We start from the raw sequence: 22,237 nt of genomic DNA, 5'->3' as shown, positions 1-22,237 counted from the left end.
TTTTTTTTCTCCAGCTGTTTACCGTCAAACTATTTCCCCCCACTCTCTCGTCCTCCTCACTCTATCTCTCTCTCTCTCTGTACCTCTCTGTCTCTACATCTCTGTACCTCTTGGTCTCTCTCTACATCTGTCTCTCTCTCTGTTTCTCTCCACATATCTCTCTCTCTCTCTGTCTTCACCTCTCTCTCTCTGTCTTCACCTCTGTGTCTCTCACTCTCTCTCTCTGTCTACACCTCTCTGTCATAAACATTTGGCCGTCACTCTCTAGTCTGTTTGGCCAGACATACTATTGTTGTGCTGCTGTGTTGTTGTAGTGGAAATTCAGTGCCTTACAAAAGTATTCATCCCCCATGGCATTTTTCCAATTTTGTGGCATTACAACCTGCACGTTAAATTATTTGGATTTCATGTAATGTAACAAACACAAAATAGTCCAAATTGGTGAAGTGAAGTCACGTCCTGACCTTAGCCCGGAGCACTATAGCCCAACCCCCCGCAAGAATTTGGGCATTGAGCCTAATGGAGCGGTGCGAGTGGTATGCACCAGATCTCCAGTGCTCACCCATAGCCCGGTTCAACCTGTGCCTGCACCCTGGAGGGTCCGGGCTAAAGTGGTGATCCAGCCTGGAGGAGTGGTGCCAAGGCTGCGCACCAGAGCTCCAGTGCTCCCCCACAGCCCAGTCCATCCGGTGCCTCCTCCACGCACCAGGCCTCCTGTAGGTCTCCCCAGCCTGGTGGGTCCTGTGGCAGCCCCACGCACCAGTCTGTCTCTCAGTCTCCTCCCTCCAGGTTCTCCCGCCTGTCCGGTGCCTCCAGAGTCTCCCTCCTGTCTGGAGCCGCCAGAGCCGCCCGTCAGTCAGGAGCTGCCAGAGCCGCCCGTCAGTCAGGAGCTGCCAGAGCCGCCCGTCAGTCAGGAGCTGCCAGAGCCGCCCGTCAGTCAGGAGCTGCCAGAGCCGCCTGTTAGTCAGGGAGCTGCCAGAGCCGCTCGTCAGTCAGGGAGCTGCCAGAGCCGCCCGTCAGTCAGGAGCAGCCAGAGCCGCCAGTCAGTCAGGAGCTGCCAGAGTCTCCCGCCTGTCCGCCGCTGCCAGAGTCTCCCACCTGTCCGGCGCTGCCAGAGTCTCCCGCCTGTCCGGCGCTGCCAGAGTCTCCCGCCTGTCCGGCGCTGTCAGAGTCTCCCGTCTATTCGGGGCCCGCTGCAAGGGTCCCCAGTCTGGGGCCCGCTGCAAGTCTCTGATTGAGAACCATACTTAGGCAGCCTGTTTTCCCACTATGGGTTGTGGGTAGTTGTTTTCCGTTTCAGTGTTTGCACCATACGGGACTGTTTCATTGTTTCACTTTGGTTATTTTGTATTCAGTGTTCAGTTATATTTCATTCAAATGGACACTTACCACGCTGCGTTTTGGTCCAATCTTTCCTACTCCTCATCAGATGAAGAAGATCGTTACAAGTAGTGCGTGCATATGTATTCACCCCCTTTGCTATGAAACCCATAAAAAAAGATCTGGTGCAACGAATTATCTTCACATAATGAGTTAAATAAAGTCCACCTGTGTGCAATCTAAGTGTCACATGATCTGTCACATGATCTCAGTGTATATAAACACCTGTTCTGAAAGGCCCCAGACTCTGCAACACCACTAAGCAAGGGGCACCACCAAGCAAGCGGCAACAAAGGAGCTCTCCAAACAGGTTAGGGATAAAGTTGTGGAGAAGTACAGATCAGGGTTGGGTTATAAAAAAAATATCCAAAAGTTTGAACATTCCACGGAGCACCATTAAATCCATTATTATAAAATGGAAAGAATATGGCACCACAACAAACCTGCCAAGAGAGGGCCGCCCACCAAAACTCACGGACCAGGCAAGGAGGCCATTAATCAGAGAGGCAACAAAGAGACCAAAGATAACCCTGAAGGAGCTGCAAAGCTCCACAGCAGTGATTGTAGCATCTGTCCATAGGACCACTTTAAGCCGTACACTCCCCAGAGTTGGTCTTTATGGAAGAGTGGCCAGAAAAAAGCCATTGCTTAATGAAAAAATGCATGTGGGAGACTCCCCAAACATATGGAACAAGGTCAGATGAGACTAAAATGCAGCTTTTTGGCCATCAAGGAAAACGCTTTGTCTGGCGCAAACCGAACACCTCTCATCACCCCAAGAATACCATCACAGTGAAGCATGGTGGAGCCAGCATCATGCTGTGGGGATGTTTTTCATCGGCAGAGACTGGGAAACTGGTCAGAATTGAAGGAATGATGGATGACGCTAAATACAGGGAAAGGGAGGGAAACCTGTTTCAGTCTTCAAGAGATTTGAGACTGGGATGGAGGTTCACCTTCCTGCAGGACAATGACCCTAAGCATACTGCTAAAGCAACACTCAAGTGGTTTAAGGGGAAACATTTAAATGTCTTGGAATAGCCTAGTCAAAGCCCATACCTAAATCTAATTGAGAATCTGTGGTATGACTTAAAGATTTCTGTACACCAGCGGAACCCATCCAACTTGAAGGAGCTGGAATAGTTTTGCCTTGAAGAATGGGCAAAAATCCCAGTGGCTAGATGTGCCAAGACAAATTGAAAAAGTTAAAATAGCATCTCTCTCAATGCCAGGTCTGAGCAGCAATAATTAATTACCTTAAGGACCTCAGCTCAGTCAAGACAACTTTGAGACCCTCTCCCCTTCACATTCACCTCTACCTTTATATACGGCTTAGGGCTTATGCTGCATTTAATAATGAGGCCGCCCCTCTCTATTATAAAGTAAAACATCATACAGACTATTCTTGCCAGACAGACTCAAATATATAGAGACTTAAAGACCAATAGTGTTTCAAAGCTAACTCAAAAACCCAATGGCTGCTCAAACTCACCTGGGCAGTGGGGGCAGCATGAGTCTTGCGTTCTGATTGGGCTCTGGCAGAGCAGGGGCGGGCACACCTCTGTCTCACACAGGACACGCCCACTGTGACAGGTGCACTGGGTGCAGGCGTCGATGTTCCACGTCTCCCCCTCCACAAAGTATTCTCCCCCCGGGGCCAGACACACTGACGAATCCCCCAGGTCTGGTTTGTGGGAGCTGGGCTCCTCTGAGGGAGGAGGACGGAAGAGAGAGCACAGGTTCAAGGGTGAAACATATTGGAAACAGCTTTTTCATTAGTGTGTAATGCATTGTCAACATTATCTATTATATGAAACAATGAGGAGGATGGGAAAATGATGTGTAAACCTGAAATCATCTAAAACAACAACTAGCCTATCTAAGAATAGCCTACTACCAGTGCACTGTTTTTTCCCCATATTTCATTTGTTTGTTTAAGGTTTTAACCTGGGCAGGATGGACAGCACTGTCCGGACCGTATGGCAGGGCTGTCGCAGGATGGCACAGGGCATGAGATGAGGGCACACATCTCCCTGCCGCTGTGGCAGTAGCAATCCCGGCAGCCATCATGCCAGTTCTCTTCGTTCTCATGCCGTCTTCCATCCATGGACAGACAGGAACCCTTCTTCACTAACGGGGCCACTGACGATGAGCTCTGGTCTGGAAGAGGGACAGAGGAGAGAGGAAAGGTTTTAGAGATACAACTACCAGCATAACCCATAAAGAACAGTGTTTGGCGGACCAATCACTGACTGGCTTTTCTGAGCATGGTCCAATCACGACCAGATCAATACCAGGGAGAGAAAAAAAACACCTTGATTAAACTCCTGTCTGAGACTCTGAGCTATTCTGGGTGGATGCCAAATTTCACAAATTCAAAAGGGAGACAGATTAAAAAGTTTTTCCTCATTAAAAGAGGAGTTTTCAGTGCTCATTCATACATTTTTCACAACGATTTAATTATTTAGTGTGAATCACAGTAGAACACAAGAGGAGCATCAATAATAGATCTGTGTGGAGGAGATGACCCCAGCCTGCCCTCTGGATGTACCAACAGGTGGGGTCAAAAACACCAAATGGCACCCTATTCCCTATATAATACACTACTACAAAAGTAGTACACTATATACGGAATAGGGTGCCTTTTATTTTATTTATTTATTTGCATTTTTTACACCAGATACAAATGTATACATATGAACAACAATTTACAGACGCACACAAACAATGACTACATCCCACATGCCCACACCCCCATCCCTAGTGCCTGCATTACTGTTGGCCACATTACTGTTGGCCGCATTACTGTTGGCCTTAAATTGTACCAATTTGTTTTTCTCTGTCGCCCATGCTATTCCAATATTTAAATAATAAATAATTTGATTTTCCATTCTGTTAACGATGGCAGATTGATTGATTTCCACGTTTTTAGTATACGTTTTTTCAAGATAAGTGATGAGAAGAGAATCGTCCAGCCTGTTGGGTATCTCACTACACCCCCATATGCCATGTCTTGAAATATGCAGACAGATGGATTAAAAAGTAAGTTTACATTGTAATACTTCTGATGGACAACTTTCTAGCTCTGCCAATAAATTTGGGACTTCACATTCCCAGAAAACATTGATTATTGAGTCAATATGGTGCTGTAGAATTTGTACATTTTGTTTCTTGTATAATAAATTATATACATTAGTTTATACTGGAAGCGTACATTTTCGTTAGGGTGCCTTTTAGGCAGAGGCATAAAGTAATTAAGTAAAAATACTTTAAAGTACTACTTAAGTAGTGTTTTAGGGTATCTGTACTTTACTTTACTATTTATATTTTCGACAACTTTTACTTTTACTCCACTACATTCCTAAAGAAAATAATGTACTTTTTACTCCATACATTTTTCCTGACACCCAAAAGTACCAGTTACATTTTGAATGCTTAGCAGAACAGGAAAATTGTCTAATTCACACACTTATCAAGAGAACATCCCTGGTCATCCCTACTGACACTAAACACAAATGCTTCGTTTGTAAATTATGTCTGACTGTCGAAGTGTGCCCCTGGCTATCCGTAAATTTAAAAAACAAGGTAAAATCGTGCTGTCTGGGTTGCTTAATAAGCAAATCGAAATGATTTATAGCTGTTCCAGGTTTCTTCAGAACAAGTCTGGCAGCAAGAGACTAACCAGACAACCCTCTATTGGTGAAATAGTTAGAAACAGTAAAACATTGATAGAACAATAGTTAAAACATTAGTGGTTCTCCAAGTCTGACAGTGAAAGCGAGGAGAGAGTTTGAGAAAAAGTATTATCAGCCGTCTCTAAATGATGACTGCATAAGCATCAAAGGCTATCAATAGATGGCACTTACCTCTGCACTGGCACTTCAGACAGCCCAACTTGTCCTGCTGGAAGCCCATTGGACAGGCTTTGTCACAAGGTAACTCTGGACACTTCTTACAGCGGCAGATATCACAACCATGCTTGTTCTTTCTGATGGGGTAGAGAGGGAGAGAGAGAGATATACATATATATATATATATAGAGGGTGAGAGAGAGGTTAAGATCAGGTCTTCATAAGTTTAGAAAATATAGGCCCTAATTTATACAGTTTACGCCAAAGTATCTAAAATGGATAGCCCATGTCCATTAGGGATGATGTCGGGCGATGAAACGATAAAGGTTCATACATTTTCAATAGAAGAAAAGCGAGGAGAGGTGAAGTGGGCAGTCGAGCGTTGGGCGACGCGAACATGGCGTGGGAGCATAAACAGGACACACCTACTCATTCAAGGATTTTTCTTTATTTTTTACATCTTTCTACATTGTAGAATAATAGTGAAGATATCAAAACTACTACATGATTCCATATATGTTATTTCATAGTTTTGATGTCTTTACTAGTTAGTATTATACAATGTAGAAAATAGTAAAATAAAGAAAAATCCTAGAATGAGTAGGTGTGTCCAAACTTTTGACTGGTACTATTGTCACGACTTCCGCCGAAGTCGGCCCTTCTCCTTGTTCGGGTGGTGTTCGGCGGTCGACGTCACCGGCTTTCTAGTCACTACCGATCCATTTTTCTGTTTCGTTTTGTTTTGTCTGATTACACACACACCTGTTTTATATTCCCTCATTACATTCCCTATTTAACAATCTGACATATATTTCTGTTCTGTCAGTGATTGTTCATGTCGTTAGTGGTTGTGTTAGAGTTGTGTTGTATGTTCCTATTTGGAATTTTGCTTTATTCTTTGAGTAAACTCAGTTGGATTACTCTATACCTGTGTCCTGCGCCTGACTCCGCTTTCACTCTGCACTCAATCGCTGACAACTATAAGCTGGGGAAAGATGAACTTTATGCAAATAATCAGCAATATCATGGCTTAATATTGACCAATCGTAGCTCACTATAGCTTCCAGCCCCTACTGGTTTGGCTGTTGATACGTAGCATGCTGTCGACTTGCTAACAACCACATGACGAGCCACTCTGGACGAAGCTAATGTGGCTAGGTGAAGCATCGCTGCTTATGGATCAAAGCCGTGAGGGTGGCCAAACTGTCCATAGCGGTGGGTGTTGCAGTGAGGAGGCAGAAATAATATTGTTTTTCTGCCTCAGGTTTGGGCTTTACTTTTAACAAGGTAGATAATAAATAGGGGACAAAAGTGCTTAATAAACAGGACAAAGAGCAACATATGTCACTGCACTGATCTAACACAGGCCTCAATAATGCCTGATAGCAATTTGCATGATCTGCGGCAAGTAGGCCTACAGTATAACTGGACCTTCCACTGTGTGGCCAAAACAGGAAATTAGGGGTTGAAGAATACCTCTTACCCATAATGCATTTCATCATGGAACATACTGTGCAATTTCAAATTTCAAAACTCCCCCCAGGAGAATTAACAGGTTGGCATGAACCACAACACAGTTGAAACATTGAGCTCTTGAACGCCATTTAGTTTGCCTGTAACAATCTCTGACGGGAATACATGAAGGACCCCTCTACAATTAGCCTACGAGGACAAATAAAATAAGCATTTACATGCCTTTAGCTTAACTTTAGTATTAATCATACTCATTAGTGATCACTTTGTAGTTATACCTTTAAACAACAAATGCATGAATAGAAGAGCAATTAGTGTGGAGCTGCAAACAAAATGTTTATACATTGTACTTCAGCCTTCGGAAAAAAAGATACCAAATCACAACTATTGCAATTCAATAAACAGGCCATAATACCGTGTCATTGAAAATTGTAATAACAAAAATTGTGCAAAAATTAAATGATGCAAGCTACAGAGGCACAACAGTGAGTCTATAGTGAAAGTAAGAATATTAGGCTGTTAGTTTCATCTCTCACCTTGTTCCATAACACAATAGCACTGATTACAGATGATGTCCATGAGATTTTAGTTTGCCTTTGTGTTTGTTTGTGTGACATGCTTTAGTTACAAACAACAGTGTGTTTGCTTGCCGTAGCATCTGTTTTATTAGGTTGACATGGTTTTAGTCTTTGCACAGAAAGGTAAACACATAGCAAACTGCCAAACAAATCTGTGTACAGCAGAGACAGGCAGTGGATACATTCCAGCCAGGTGCCAATGACAAGCAGCACCCGCGTCATCAGTTAAAACAAGGACAGAGATAAGTGCGCGAGAGAGAGAGAGAGAGAGAGAGAGAGAGAGATTGTTTGCGTGGACAGGTGTGTGTGCGCCAACAGATGGCACAAATTACTGACCATAGGGACTTATCAAACATACGCTTCGCTCCAAGGCTTGCTGCTCTGACCAGACCGCGCAGGGCACCTTCCCTTTCCTAAGTTAAAATTCACATCCCTATCCCATCCAGTTCTGCCTCTATCCTTATTACCTCCCCTCCTCTATCCCTCTATGCTCCCCTCCTCTATCCTTCCATCCTCACCTCCTCTATCCCTCCATCCTCTATCCCTTCATCCTCCCCTCCTCTATCCTTCCATCATATCACTCCTCTATCCTTCCATCCTCACCTCCTCTATCCCTCCATCCTCTATCCCTTCATCCTCCCCTCCTCTATCCTTCCATCATATCCCTCCTCTATCCTTCCATCCTATCCCTCCTCTATCCTTCCATCATATCCCTCCTCTATCCTTCCATCCTATCCCTCCTCTATCCTCCCATCCTATCCCTCCATCCTCTCCCCCTCTATCCTTCTATCCTCCCCTCCTATATCCCTCTATCCTCCCCTCCACTTCCTCCCTTCCTCTCCTTCTTCCATCCTCCCCCTCTTCCCTCTCTTCCTCACTCTCTTATCTCATGAACAATAGGAGCGAGAAAAAATAGCCATGTGCAATCTTCATTTGGTTTGGTGATAAGGATCTATCAGGGGCCATTTCAGTTGCGGGGAACATCAATAGAGTCTGTATGGAGAGAAGAACGCGGCCTGTTGAATTATTCAAACCATACACTTTGCTGCTCGAAAACATAGGGGTAAGGTATATCTTTGATAGGGCATAATAGATATCTAAAATTAGAATCTTAGATGCAACCATTCACCCCATGAACACTCATTTGTGAGAAAGGAGAGAGAAAGAGAGGGAGAGAAAGAGAGAGCGAGAACCGTCGGTTCAATGCAGACAGACCAGTGGAGTAACAGCTTTATGTGACAGACAGTTGACGAGTGAGAGTTTAGGTTAAGATAGGAAGACTGCCTGCTGCTTGAGCGTTTTAATCTCTGTCATATCCATAACTATTCTGTCATAATAATCCCTAGCAGGCCGGTCGGCTGGTCGGTCCACAACACAGTTAAAATACAGGGCAGATGGATTATTGTGCAGCAGGACTGGCCTCCCCAGAGTCCAATAGAAAAAGCTGCTAGCCGCTCTATGAAAGAGAACGTGTATTACTATTACTACAAGGAACTGGATCAGCAGCCATTAAAGTGGGAATATGTCATTCTTACATTTATTTTACAGAAGCCCGCTACTTTTTTGTCTATAAAGCAAAGGCATTAAACAAGTTTATATTTTGTGTTTTGATGGTGTAAGAAAGTTGTACTATGAGCTCATGAGTTGAGGGGTCCTGAATCATTCTGAACCACTGACAGATATCATCTGCTTCTCCAACTCTTGTTAATGTAATAAATAAGTTGCGCTGATGTGGGGGTAAATGATCTATTAACAAGCTCATCACCTTAGATTGAGTCATTTCATATTGTTTTGGTTATGGTTCATTTCAAACTAATCAGAAGGTGGTATGCCAGTTGGGCATGTGCTGCAATTGTCCATTCTTATACAGTACTGTACTGCTCTAGGAATGTTTTTGTTTATGCACAGCAAGCCTAGGCGTTATAAGTGTGTGCATGGGGGGGGTCAGCTTTAATATTGCTGATAGATTGTAGCTTCCATCAAAGTAATTGTCTGCATAATTTCCAATCCCCCATATATATTTGTATATATATTATTTGTAAATATATACAGTACCAGTCAAAAGTTTGGACACACCTACTCATTCAAGGATTCTTCTTTATTGTTACTATTTTCTACATTGTAGAATAATAGTGAAGACATCACCACTATGAAATAACACACATGGAATCATGTTGTAACCAAAAAAGTGTTTTTTTCAAATCAAAATATATTTTATATTTGAGATTCTTCAAAGTAGCCTCCCTTTGCCACGATGACATCTGCTAACCCTACCGCTAACCCTACCAGTTGTGTAAAGTAATTAAGTAAAAATACTTTAAAGTACTACTTAAATATTTAAGGGTTTCTGTACTTCACTAAGTATATACTTGCCACCTTTACTACATTCCTAAAGAAAATAAATATACTTTTTACTCCATACATTTTCCCTGACACCCAAAAGTACTCGTTACATTTTGACAGGAAAACGGTCCAATTCACACACTGTTCAAGAGAACATCCCTGGTCATCGCTACTGCCTTGGATCTGGCGGAATCATTAAAAACAAATTTGTTGTTTGTAAATGACTGTATGTCTGAGTGTCTCCGAGTGGGCTCTTGGCGATCCGTCAATAAAAAAAGAGAAAATTGTGCAGTCTGGTTTAATATAAGGAATTTGAAATGATCAATTATTTTACTTTTACTTTTGATACTTAAGTATATTTAAAACCAAATAATTTTATACTTTTACTCAAATAGTATTTTACTGGCTGACTTACTGAGTCATTTTCTATGTTTACTTTTACTCAAGTATGACAATTGGGTACGTTTTCCACCACTGAACCCTACCACCCCTCCCCTAATTGGAGTAAACTAATGAAGAACAACACTTAGGCTTCTACTTCCAGCTTATACACACTATATACATTTGACGGACACAGTCTATTTGACAATAGTTATATTTGTTTTGTTTTTAATCCTTCCTCTACCCTCAACCTCTCCCATCTATTTCTGATGTCCATCCAGTTTGATTTCTATTTGCCATATATTTTAACTGTGCTGTTTCACAACAGTTCTGAACCTATATACATTTTACAGACACAGTATATGTTACATTTGTTATCTTGTTGTTATTAGTCCCACCCTTCAGCTCCATTCAACTCCTCCCATCTATCTCTTAACACCCATCCATATTGGATTTCTATTTGCCATATATTTTTCAACTGTGCGGTGATGCTTCACAAAATTTCTGAACCTTTCTATTCTCATAGTTTCGACGGATTGTAAATTAAAGATTTTAAAAAATTAAAATTCTAAACGTATTATTATATTATTGATCGACTGACTATGACTTTTCAAATCACCCATTATTGCGATCTATCTATATCTGTGTGTGTTTGTGTGTATTTGTGTGTTTGTTGGCATTTGTTCCAGGCCTGTGTTCATATCTTGTTAACCAGCAGACAAGATTCCCTAGTGAAAGCTGTAATACATTGCTTTCCTGATGTATTTCTGTGTAAATGGCAATCAGAGTATTCGGGGAGGGATGCAATGAGCTTACAAGCATGGTACTAGTGGCCGGAAGCTAAGTTTCAGTTTCACTAACCCAATCAGTAACCTGGGTGGAGCTAATTAAACTGTCAACTCTACATGCAGCGCCTGTTTAGCCAAAATGAGTTATGGAGAAGGAAAAGGGGATCCTTTTGTCAGTTTACGAGCAAAACTCACTTAAGCATAACAGGCAAAGCAGGTAACTGGGGTAATTTGTGACATAGGTTTGAAGGTGTCGCGATTTCAATTTCAATTGGCCATCTGTCTAGCTGTTTCTGTGAAGTTCTACTGCTTTTTAACATCTGAAACTGACTGGCAAAGTAGGGCTCATTTATTCTGAAACGATGCAGATTTGAAATCGCTTCATATTTCAAAGCGTGGAGTGCTGGAGTTTAAAGTAAATGATAATTGCATGAGCTGGGAATCGGCATTTTGGCTTTTAAGTGTGTCTGAGTGGGTAGTGTGTCGGTAAGACTGGGAGAGGGAGGGAGGAAAGGAAGAAAGGGGAAAGGGAGGGAGAGAATGACAGAGGAAAATGGAGGAGGGAGAAGGGGGAGATAGGGAGGTAGTAATATACAGAGCGAGGGATGGATGGATGGAGCGAGGGAGTGAGGGAGGGGAGAGAAGGAGGGAGCAAGGGAGAGAGAGAAGTGCTTTCTCACATGAATCCAAAGGGGCAGGCCTTGTCACAGACCACAGCCTTGCACTTCTTGGGCCTAGGGCGACACTGACACACGTCACAGCCGTGGGCATCTGTCTGCAGGCCGAAGGGACACTTCAGGGTACAGACAGAGATCAGGGCACTGCACAGCTCTTCTCCTGTAGGAAGGACATAGACACATCAGACATCATTATCAGAGGAGGCTGGTGGGGTGGGAGGAGTTGTAGCAGGACACATTGTAATGGCTGGAATGGATCTTTGGAACAGAGTCAAAAATGTGGTTTCCATTTATTCCATTCCAGCCATTACAATGAGCCTGTCATCCTATAGTTCCTACCACCAGCCTCCTCTGCTCAATATATGGCCAAAACTACAATGCAATTTAATAGTTCTAAAAGCCCAATTATTATTTTATGACCTGTGGCAATGGATTAGAGGTGCATACACTCCAAATTATGATTTTTAATTGAAACTCATAAGTCATAACTTATGATAATGCCCTTTGCAGCATATCATATTCTAACAGGCAGGAACACAAACCAAAAACATATTTGTTTTTAAAAGCCCTTTCAGGATGTCTCAGTGTGCCCTCTGAGTGCCTTTGGTCCACGTCTGATAACGGCCCAGACAGGTTTATTCATATAGAGAGTCAGACATTCAGGACGGTGAGAGAAAACACCAGAGAACAATGTCTCAATGTCATTGGCCCATGGCGAGTTCTCTCCTCTATATAAACCAAACTGTTCAGAAGAAAAAATACACATGTTTTTCATAATATGCTTGAATGACTGAGACGTCAGACCAGACCAGGGAGGTCACTACCTGGACTTGCCCAATAAGAAACACTCATTTTCGTTTTACATTGGAAAATGTTTTAAAACGTATTCCACTGTGTTCCCTAATGAATATGGCCCAGTACTAACGTGTTTTGCAGTGGCAGGTGCGACAGCCGTTCAGGTCCAGTTGGAAGCCGTATAAGCAGTGCTTCTCTGACAGGGAGCAGTTCTCTAGTGACTGACAGGCAGGGGGTGCCATAGTAATGTAGGTGGGCTCTGTAGGAACACAAATCACACAAACCACTCTGGAGGTGAGTCACTGACAAATGAGGAACTTCACTCAACACACACATATGACGCGTACACACACATGAATACGCACGCGCACACACCCTCAACACAAATATACTCATAGGAGTCATCAGAGTCAAAAGCAATTTCTCTACAAACCCTCAATACCTTCCATTAATGTGGGTAATATCAGAGAGAAATAATCAATGTCCATTATAACGGCACGACCAACCTACCCTCTGTGACTTGACTCCTCCATCTAATGCAGGGATGGGCAACTGGCCTTCGTATCAATTTCCCCTCCACCCCCAAAAATTACATATATAAAGTCCTGTTGAGGCTACTGTAGACCTTAATTGCAAAACAGTGTGTTTTAATCAAATATTTGGTGAAAGTGTATTCGGAAAGTATTCAGACCCCTTGACTTTTCACACATTTTGTTACAGCCTTATTCTAAAATGGTTTAAATCGTTTTTTCCCCCTCATTTTTATTTTTAATACAATGGCAAAAACAACCCGTTTTTGCTTTGTCATTATGAGGTTTTGTGTGTAGATTGATGAGGGCAAAAAAAACATTTTAATCCATTTTAGAATAAGGCTGTAACATAACAAAATGTGGACAAAGTAAAGGGGTCTGAATACATTCCGAATACACTGTCACCAATTAATTGATTAAAAGACACTGTTTGGCAATGAAGGTCTACAGTAGCCTCAACAGCACTCTGTAGGGTAGCACTATGTTGTAGCCGGAGGTAAGCTAGCTTCCGTCCCCCTCTGGGTACATTGACTTCAATACAAAACCTAGGTGGCTCATGGTTCTCACCCCCTTCCATAAATTTACAGTGACAGTCTTCTAACATATCAGAGCTCTTTCAGCAATAACTGATGCCGAGCAGTTGCCATACCAGGTGGTGATGCAACCAGTCATGCTCTCGATGGTGCAGCTGTAAAACTTTTGAAGAATCTGGGGACCCATGCCAAATGTTTTAAGTTTCCTGAGGGGTAAAAGGTGTTGTTGTGCCCTCTCCATAACTGTCTTGGTGTGTTTGGACCATGATAGTGTCCACATCACCAACAAACTAAGGAACTTGAAACTCTCAACCTGTTCCACTACAGCCCCGTCGTTGTTAATGGGGGCCTGTTGGGTCCTCCTTTTCCTATAGTCCACAATCAGCTCCTTTGTCTTGCTCACATTGAGGGAGAGGTTGTTGTCCTGGCACCACACTGCCAGGTCTCTGACCTTCTCCTTACAGGCTGTCTTATCGTTGTTGGTGATCAGGCCTACTGCTGTTGTGTTGTCAGCAAACTTAATGATGGTGTTGGAGTCATGCTTGGCCACGCAGTCGTGGGTGAACAGGGAGTACAGAAGGGGACTAAGCACGCACCCCTGAGGGACCCCAGTGTTGAAGATCAGCGTGGCAGACGTTTGTTGCCTACCCTCACCATCTGGGGGCAGCCCGTCAGGAAGTCCTTGATCCAGGGTCCTTAGTTTAGTGATGAGCTTTGCGGGCACTATGGTGTTGAACACTGAGCTGTAGTCAATGAACAGCATTCTCACATAGGTGTTCCTTTTGTCCAGGTGGGAAAGGGCCGTGTGGAGTGCGATTGAGATTGCGTCATCTGTTGGGGGCGGTATAGGAATTGGAGTGGGTCTAGGGTTTCCTACATGATGGTGTTGATGTGAGCCATGACCAGCCTTTCAAAGCATTTCATGGCTACTGACGTGAGTGCTACGGGGCGGTAATCATTTAGGCAGGTTACCTTCGCTTTCTTGGGCACAAGAGACTATGGTGGTCTGCTTGAAACAAGTAGGTATTACAGACTCGGTCAGGGAGAGGTTGAAAATGCCAGTTGGTCTGTGCATGCTTTGAGTACACATAGTGGTAATCCATCTGGCCCTGCGGCTTTGTGAATGTTGACCTGTTTAAAGGTCTTGCTCACATCGGCTACGGAGAGCATGATCACACAGCCGTCCAGTACAGCTGGTGCTCTCATGCATGTTTCCGTGTTGCTTGCCTCGAAGCGAGCATAAAAGGCATTTAGCTCATCTGGCAGGCTCGCGTCATTAGGCGGCTGGGTTTCCCTTTGTAGTCCGTAATAGTTTTCAAGCCCTGCCACATCCGACGAGCGTCAGTGCCGGTGTAGAAAGATTCAATCTTAGTCCTGTATGACGCTTTGCCTGTTTGATGGTTCATCTGAGGGCATAGCAGGATTTCCTAAAAGCGTCCAGAATAAGTGTACCGCCCCTTAAAAGCAGCAGCTCTAGCCTTTAGCTTGGTGTGGATATTGCCTGTAATCCATGGCTTTTGGTTTGGAAATGTATGTACGGTCACCGTGGGGACGATATCGTCGATGCACTTATTGATGAAGCCATTGACTGAGGTGGTATACTCCTCAATGCCATTGGATGAATCCCGGAACATATTTCAGTCTGTGCTAGCAAATAAGTCCTGTAGCGCAGCATCCATGTTATCTGACCACTTCTATATTGAGTGAGAAGCAGGAAGCAGGAGGATTCAATTATGGTCAGATTTGCCAAATGGAGGGTGAGGGAGAGCCTTGTATGCTTCTCTGTGTGTGGAGTAAAGGAGGTCCAGAATTTTTTTTCCTCCCCTGGTTGCACATGTGATATGCTGGTAGAAATGAGGTAAAACGGATTTAAGTTTGCCTGCATTAAAGTCCCGGCCACTAGGAGCATTTTCTTGTTTGCTTATGGCCAAATACAGCTCGTTGAGTGTGGTCTTATTGCCAGCATCAGTTTATGGTGGTAAATAGACGGCTACGAATAATATGAATGAGAACTCTCTTGGTAGATATTGCGGTCTAAATCAAATTGTAGTTGTCACATGAGCTGAATACAACAACTTACAGTGAAATGCTTACTTACAAGCTCTTAATTAACCAACAATGCAGTTAAGAAAAGAAAGAAGAAATAAAAGTAACAAATAATTAAAGAGCAGCAGTAAAATAACAATAGCAATTCTATATACCTTTACAGAGTCAATGTGCAGGGGCACCAGGCACCGGTCTATAGCTTATCATGGGGTACTTTACCTCAGGCGAGCAATACCTCGAGACTTCTTTAATATTAGACATCCCGCAACAGCAGTCATTGACATATAGACACACACCCCCGGCCCTCGTCTTACCAGACATAGCTGCTCTGTCCTGCCAATGCACGGAGAAGCCAGCCAGCTATATATTATGCGTGTCGTCTTTCAGCCAAGACTCGGTGAAACATAAGATATTACAGTTTTTAATGTCCTGTTGGTAGGATATTCTTAATCGTAGATCGTCCAGTTTGTTTTCCAATGATTGCACATTGGCCAATAATACAGAAGGTAGTGGTGGTTTACCTACTCATTGGTGAATTCTCACAAGGCACTCCACCCTCCTCCCCCTTTTTCTCTGTCTTTTCTTCACGCATGTCAGTCTCATTACAGAAAAATCTTGATGTTTCATGAGTTTAAATAAAAGATCCCTGAAATTTTCCATACCAAAAAAATGTATTTCTCTCAAGTTTTGTGCAGAAATTTGTTTACATTCCTGTCAGTGGGCATTTCTTCTATGCCAAGAAAATCCATCCACCTGACAGGTGTGGCATATCAAGAAGCTGATTAAACAGCATGATCATTACACAGGTGCATGTCTGCAGGAATGTCCACCAGACACAGAGAATTTAATGTTCATTGGTCTACCATAAGCAGCCTCCAACTTCATTTTAGAGAATTTGGCAGTACATTCAACAGGCCTCACAACCACAGACCAAACCATGTGTAACCACACCAGCCCAGTACCTCCACATCCCGCTTCTTAATCTGCGGGATCATCTAGGGCGTATTTAATTGATTTCAATGGACTGATTTCCTTAATGAACTGTAACTCAGTAAAATTGTTGAAATTGCTGCATGATTCATTTATATTTTTGTTCAGTGTATCTCTTAAAATTAAGTGTCTACATTTTAGTTCAGTGAATTTCAATCCATTTAAAGATTGTACAACATTTAATATCATATCGTAGGGTGCTAGCTCACCAAATGTCACAGTCATGGACACCAGCACAAGGTTTAGTTATGACAGCTTTGACATGTTACTCCCTGATGCCTGTCACCCTGCCTGGTTGGCTGCTACTCTGCTGTATGGATCTCCTCTCTGCTGAGCACAGGGCCAGGACCAGTGCTGTGCTGTGACTATAAATATGGCGAGGGTTGTACAAGGGTTGTAGAGGAGACCAGACCAGGAAGTCAAAGAATGAGTGGGGAGGAGGACATGGGAAAAAGGTTAGGAATAGGACAGGAGGAGGTAAGGAGGAGAGGATCATAGGAGGTGTAGGACAAGGGAAGAGAGGTGTGAAGGACGACAGGAGAAGTTAGGTGTGGAGGAGGACAGGAAAAGAGAGGTGGGGAGGAGGACAGGAGGAGGTAGTGGGGAGGAGGTCAGGAAAAGAGAGATGGGGAGGAGGACAGGAGAAGGGAGTGGGAAGGATGACAGGAGAAGGGAGTGGGGAGGAGGACAGGTGAAGGGAGTGGGGAGGAGGACAGGAGAAGGGAGTGGGGAGGAGGACAGGATAAGGGAGGTGGGAGGAGGTGGCCAGGAGGAGGTAGGAGGACGACAGGTGGAGGTAGGGAGGAGGTGGCCAGGAAGAGTTACGGGGAGGACAGTCAAGGTCAGAGGAGACACCAGTGAGTAACTGCTGCTTCTTCATCTCAGAACCCAGAACCAAATCACATGTGCACTGGACAGTCTACCCAGCAAACTGGGAACATTCCCGTCTCCCTTTCTTCCAACCCTCGCCACTCAGCGCATACCCAGATTGTCATGTGCCATTGCAATCTTCACTCTCTCTCTCATTTACATTTTTACATTTTAGTAAGTAAGCGGACGCTCTTATCGAGAGCTACTTACAGTAGTGAGTAGATTCTCTCCCACTACTCTCTCCTCTTCTGTTCTATCATCTGTCCCTTCTGATAAATCCTTCTCCGTCCTGTCTCCTGATTTTGCCATCTTCGACCCAACTCTCCTCCCTTTCCGCATCCCCTTTACTCCCGGCTGGCTAGACACTCCCCTTCTGCTCCGTGACTGAGTGACTCATTGCGAGCTTACAGAAGAGGGCTGCGGGCAGCTAGGCAAAAATGGAGGAAAACCAAACTTCCGGGGGACCTTTCATCCTTTCACTACCTCCTCTCCACCTTTTCATTCGCTGCTAAAGCCGCTGCTATCCACTGCTATCCGCTGCTATCACTCTACATTTCAAGCTTCTGCCTCTAACCCTAGGAAACTCTTTCCACCTTCTCCTCCCTCCTTAATCCTCCACCCCCTCCTTCCTTCCTCTCTGCGGACGTCTTTGTCAAGCACTTTGAAAAGAAGATTGATGACATCCACTCCTCATTCACCCAGCCAATTGAGTCCACTGGTCTCACTCACACTTATTAACTACCTTTCTGCCCTCTCTCTCTCTCCAGATTAAATACTGTGGGGTCTGGCCACTGGTGAGGTTCGGCTTCCCGACAACCTGCCCACTCGACCTGATCCCCTCCGCTCTTCTCCAGACCATCTCTGGAGACCTTCTCCCATTCCTCACTTCCCTCATCAACTCATCCCTGACCACTGGCTGTGTCCCATCTGACTTCAAAATGCCCCGTGTCGCTCCCCTCCTCAAGAAACCCTCAAGTCCTCTGACGTCAAAAACTACAGACCTGTATCCCTTTTCAATTTTTTCCCCCCAAAAACTTGAGCGTGCTGTCTCTGACCAATTCTCTCGCTATCTCTCTCAGAACAATCTTCCTGACCCTAATCAGTCAGGCTTCAAGACAGGTCACTCAACCCGAGACTGCTCTTCTCTGTGTCAGGGAGGCTCTCCGCACTGCCAAATCTGACTCTCTCTCCTCTGTTCTTATCCTCCTAGATCTATCTGCTGCCTTCGACACTGTGAACCATCAGATCCTCCTTTCCACCCTCTCAGGGCTGGGCGTCTCAGGCTCTGCATCCTACCTGGCAGGCCACTTCTACCAGGTGACATGGAGAGGATCTGTGTCTGCACCACGTACTTTCCCTGCTGGTGTCCCCCAGCGCTCGGTTCAAGGCCCTCTCCTCTTCTCTCTCTACACCAAGTCACTAGGGTCTGTTATATCCTCACATGGTCTCTCCTATCATTGCTATGCGGGTGACACTCAACTACTTTTCTCCTTCCCCCCTTCTGACACCCAGGTGGCGACACATCTCTGCATGTCTGGCAGATATCTCAGCTTGGATGTTGTAACAGCTAATGGGGATCCCTATAAAATAGTAAAATACCCCCCAAAAATCACCACCTCAAGATCAACCTTGATAAACTGGAGCTACTCTTCCTCCCAGGGAAGGCCTGCCCACTCCAAAACCTCTCTCCACAGTGTCCCCCTCCAAGAGTGCAAAGAACCTTGGTGTGATCCTGGACAAGACCCTGTTCTTTTCTGCATCAAACCTGTGACTTTCTCCTGCAGGTTCATGCTCTACAACATCCTAAGAGTACAATCCTACCTCACACAGGAAGCGGTGAATGTCCTAATCCAGGCACCTGTCATTCCCATCTGGACTACTGAAACTCGCTGTTGGCTCGGGTACTCGCTTGTGTCATCTAAACCCTGCAACTTATCCAGAAGGCTGCAGCCCGCCTGGTGTTCAACCTTCCCAAGTTTTCCCATGTTACCCCACTCCTACACTCATCCCAGTCCAAGCTCTTCTCTGCCCTGGCACCCCAATGTTGGAACCAGCTTCCCCCTGAAGCTAGGACAGCAGAGTCCCTGCCAATCTTCCGAAAACATCTGAAACCCTACCTCTTCAAGTTATATATCTTGAAAACTGATTGCTGACATGAAAAACATTTTGGGACTATATTAATTAACAATGTACTAATGAAACAAATTCCAAAATATTGTTTTTGGGTGGAGTTTTCCTTGATGAATGCACTTTAAGATGTCGCTCTGGATAAGAGCTTCTGCTAAATGACTAAAATGTAAATCTGTAACAACCCCCACAGAACATTCCCCTAAGGTTCTTATTAGGTTTCTAGATAATGTAATAACAAAATGTGTTCTGGGAACATTCTTGCAACATCAGTTTAATATTTTATTCAAAAATGGTATTATCATCAGCAAAACTGGATAGTTTTTTTTGTTTTTAGAACTTTTGGGACAACCTAATGAATGTTCTGGGAACGTTCACAGAACCAATTTTGGTTTGCTGGGTAGTCCATCACCAGAGACTATGAATGAAATGATGCACAACATCAGTTGTAGAAATAAAACATACTGATAATGCTAATAATAACAATGCTCAATCTATTGGAAACCATTTAAAAGTAAATAGATAGCAGCCTATATAGAGAAACATTTCATTAAACATAGGCAAAACAAAATTGTTGCTGACAATTTGGGGTCACTTAATTACTGGTAAACACAAAATGGCCAGGTAGGGAGGGAGAGTAGGTCTTTCTGAAAACAACGCAGTACCAATTATTCTGGAGTTGCAAATTTAATTAAGCACCAGCAGATAAAAGTAACAAAATAACAAAAACATTTTTTCCCCATCTTCTTTCCTCTCAAGGTTATTTGTCTTTGACGAACACCTCCATTCATTTATTTCAGGGCTTTTCGATGTTATGATTTATAAATGAGCACTCTCTCTCTGATTTCATTAACTAGCTAAAAACTAGGGCTAAAACAAGGTATCCATAATAACAAACAATTGGTGGGCGGGCTGAAAACAGCCTAGTGGCTATAGTAGCAGAGGCATGGCAAAAGACTATACACACAAACAGTGACAAAGCACACACACACACGCACACACACCTGTTGAGGTGGGATTCCGCTATAAGTTATGCAGCATTAAGTATCGCAGAGGCTTCCAGAAGGCTTCATCCTAATATGACAGCCTTCATTTGCTTAATTACACATAGTGCATCTGGTACAATACCCACCCTGACATAAAGGGAGTGTCACATTGAGGAAACCACCTCTCCTAACAAATAATAATTATGAAATAAAAATGCATAAAGAGCTGGCCTGACTGAGGAGGAGCTAAATTAAGCTGCAGGGAGCACAAGGCCGTGCTCCCTGGGGCCGCTGGGACAAGGGCAGGGGTGTGTGTGTGTGTGTGTGTATGTGTATGTGTATGTGTATGTGTGTGTGTGTGTGTGTGTGTGTGTGTGTGTGTGTGTGTGTGTGTGTGTGTGTGTGTGTGTGTGTGTGTGTGTGTGTCTACTGGCTGGGAGGGACAAGGTCAGGGGTGACAGTGGCAGGACCTGGCTTGTGTTTACCTGGTGTTCCCAGAGGCCCAGACCCAGTACACACAGAGGCCCAGACCCAGTACACACAGAGGCCCAGACCCAGTACACACAGTGAGATCTCTATTAAGGGTAGCCTGCTACATATCACCAATGTCAGGAGTTTTTGTTGAGGAGGCAGAGTAAGGTCATGAGAGGGATAACGATGTGAGGGCATGCATTAAACTCTGCTGCTCCCTGTCATCATAGCATATCTCTCAGAGTATCTCTCAAGTCCCCCACCAAGACACAATGGTCAATATCCCCAATAGCACAGATGGTGAAACCCATCTTACAGTATAATACAAAAACTCATCCCATCCATGAATGGAATACAAATATGAATAGGTGTTTGGGAGAAATCACATTTTGCCATTATATATATTTTTTCCATCTCCCTTAAAACATTGTTTAATTAGAAGTCAATCAAAGCCAAACCTATCCTAGTGACAGAAAAACATTATGCCCCATAGTGATTCCATTCCCCAAACTACTATCAATAAATGTAATGGCTGTAAATGTGTGTGAGCATGAGCATATCAAGGAAGCAAATAATATCTTTACCCACCTATCTATCTCAGCTTTGATCTGAAAAACCCTGGAAACATATTGCTCGAATGAGGAGGACAGAACACACAAAAAATCATCATCAGCAACACAAATAGTGTGCCTACAGTGAAATAGTAGTATTGAGTGAACCATTTTGAGCTTATTTCACCTATTTTACATAATACAGAAATAAAATACGGTCTATAAATGCATAAATACATATGATCTGTTATTATTCATATTACCGTTCAAAGTGCATGGCCAGGCATGTGACAATTGGGTTAGCGTGGGAGGACTGGGGACAACATGGTGACCCTACCTGCCTCTCCCTCTCTAGGTGTGAGCCTCGGCCAGTCAAAAAAAACACATCATTTCTTCAGAGGCAGACAGGCACATAAAAGATTAATGGAAGGTGGTGGGGGTGAGCGTGCTCACCATGGGGTAGAGGCAATGGGACCTGCAGGCATTAAGACATGGCATGGAGTGACACACGAGTGGAACTGACCCCAGGCCAGTGAAACTAGCTACCTAAGTGGAGATCTTTGCATCCTGATTACAAAACAAAACTCACCCTAAATCCACTGGGTTGAGCTTGTAATGTATTACGTTGCTCATTTTAAATGTCCCTGTTAGTCATTGATTTTGTTTTAAAATGCTTTGATAGTCTAATATTGGTCTGTTTAATTGGAGGGAGAAGTGGAGGAAGAACTGATACAGTGGGGCAAAAAAAGTATTTAGTCAGCCACCAATTGTGCAAGTTCTCCCACTTAAAAAGATGAGAGAGGCCTGTAATTTCCATCATAGGTACGAAGTGTACCTATGATGGAAATTACAGGCCTCTCTAAACTA

At 43.8% G+C, this 22,237-nt stretch overlaps 1 protein-coding gene across 3 annotated transcripts in view; it reads right to left on the bottom strand.

Moving 5' to 3' along the window:
• The window catches only part of LOC109904196 (cysteine-rich motor neuron 1 protein), a 178,742-nt gene that overhangs the window by 23,027 nt on the left and 133,478 nt on the right, over positions 1-22,237 (bottom strand). For all 3 annotated transcript variants that reach the window (XR_004202706.1, XR_004202707.1, XM_031788003.1), the window contains exons 8-12: positions 12,397-12,525; positions 11,475-11,631; positions 5,247-5,368; positions 3,328-3,540; positions 2,873-3,088 (exon numbers count right to left, since the gene is read on the bottom strand). Coding sequence is in view for 1 of the 3 variants with exons in the window: in XM_031788003.1 (XP_031643863.1) it covers positions 2,873-3,088; positions 3,328-3,540; positions 5,247-5,368; positions 11,475-11,631; positions 12,397-12,525 (837 nt within the window). In the remaining 2 variants the exon portion in view is untranslated. The remainder of the gene's footprint in view (positions 1-2,872; positions 3,089-3,327; positions 3,541-5,246; positions 5,369-11,474; positions 11,632-12,396; positions 12,526-22,237) is intronic.

This window comes from Oncorhynchus kisutch, linkage group LG14, assembly GCF_002021735.2.
Source record: "Oncorhynchus kisutch isolate 150728-3 linkage group LG14, Okis_V2, whole genome shotgun sequence".
Classification (NCBI taxonomy): Eukaryota; Metazoa; Chordata; class Actinopteri; order Salmoniformes; family Salmonidae; genus Oncorhynchus; species Oncorhynchus kisutch.
The sequence above is the reverse complement of the archived record's forward strand: the minus strand, read 5'-3'. Positions and strand labels throughout refer to the sequence as shown.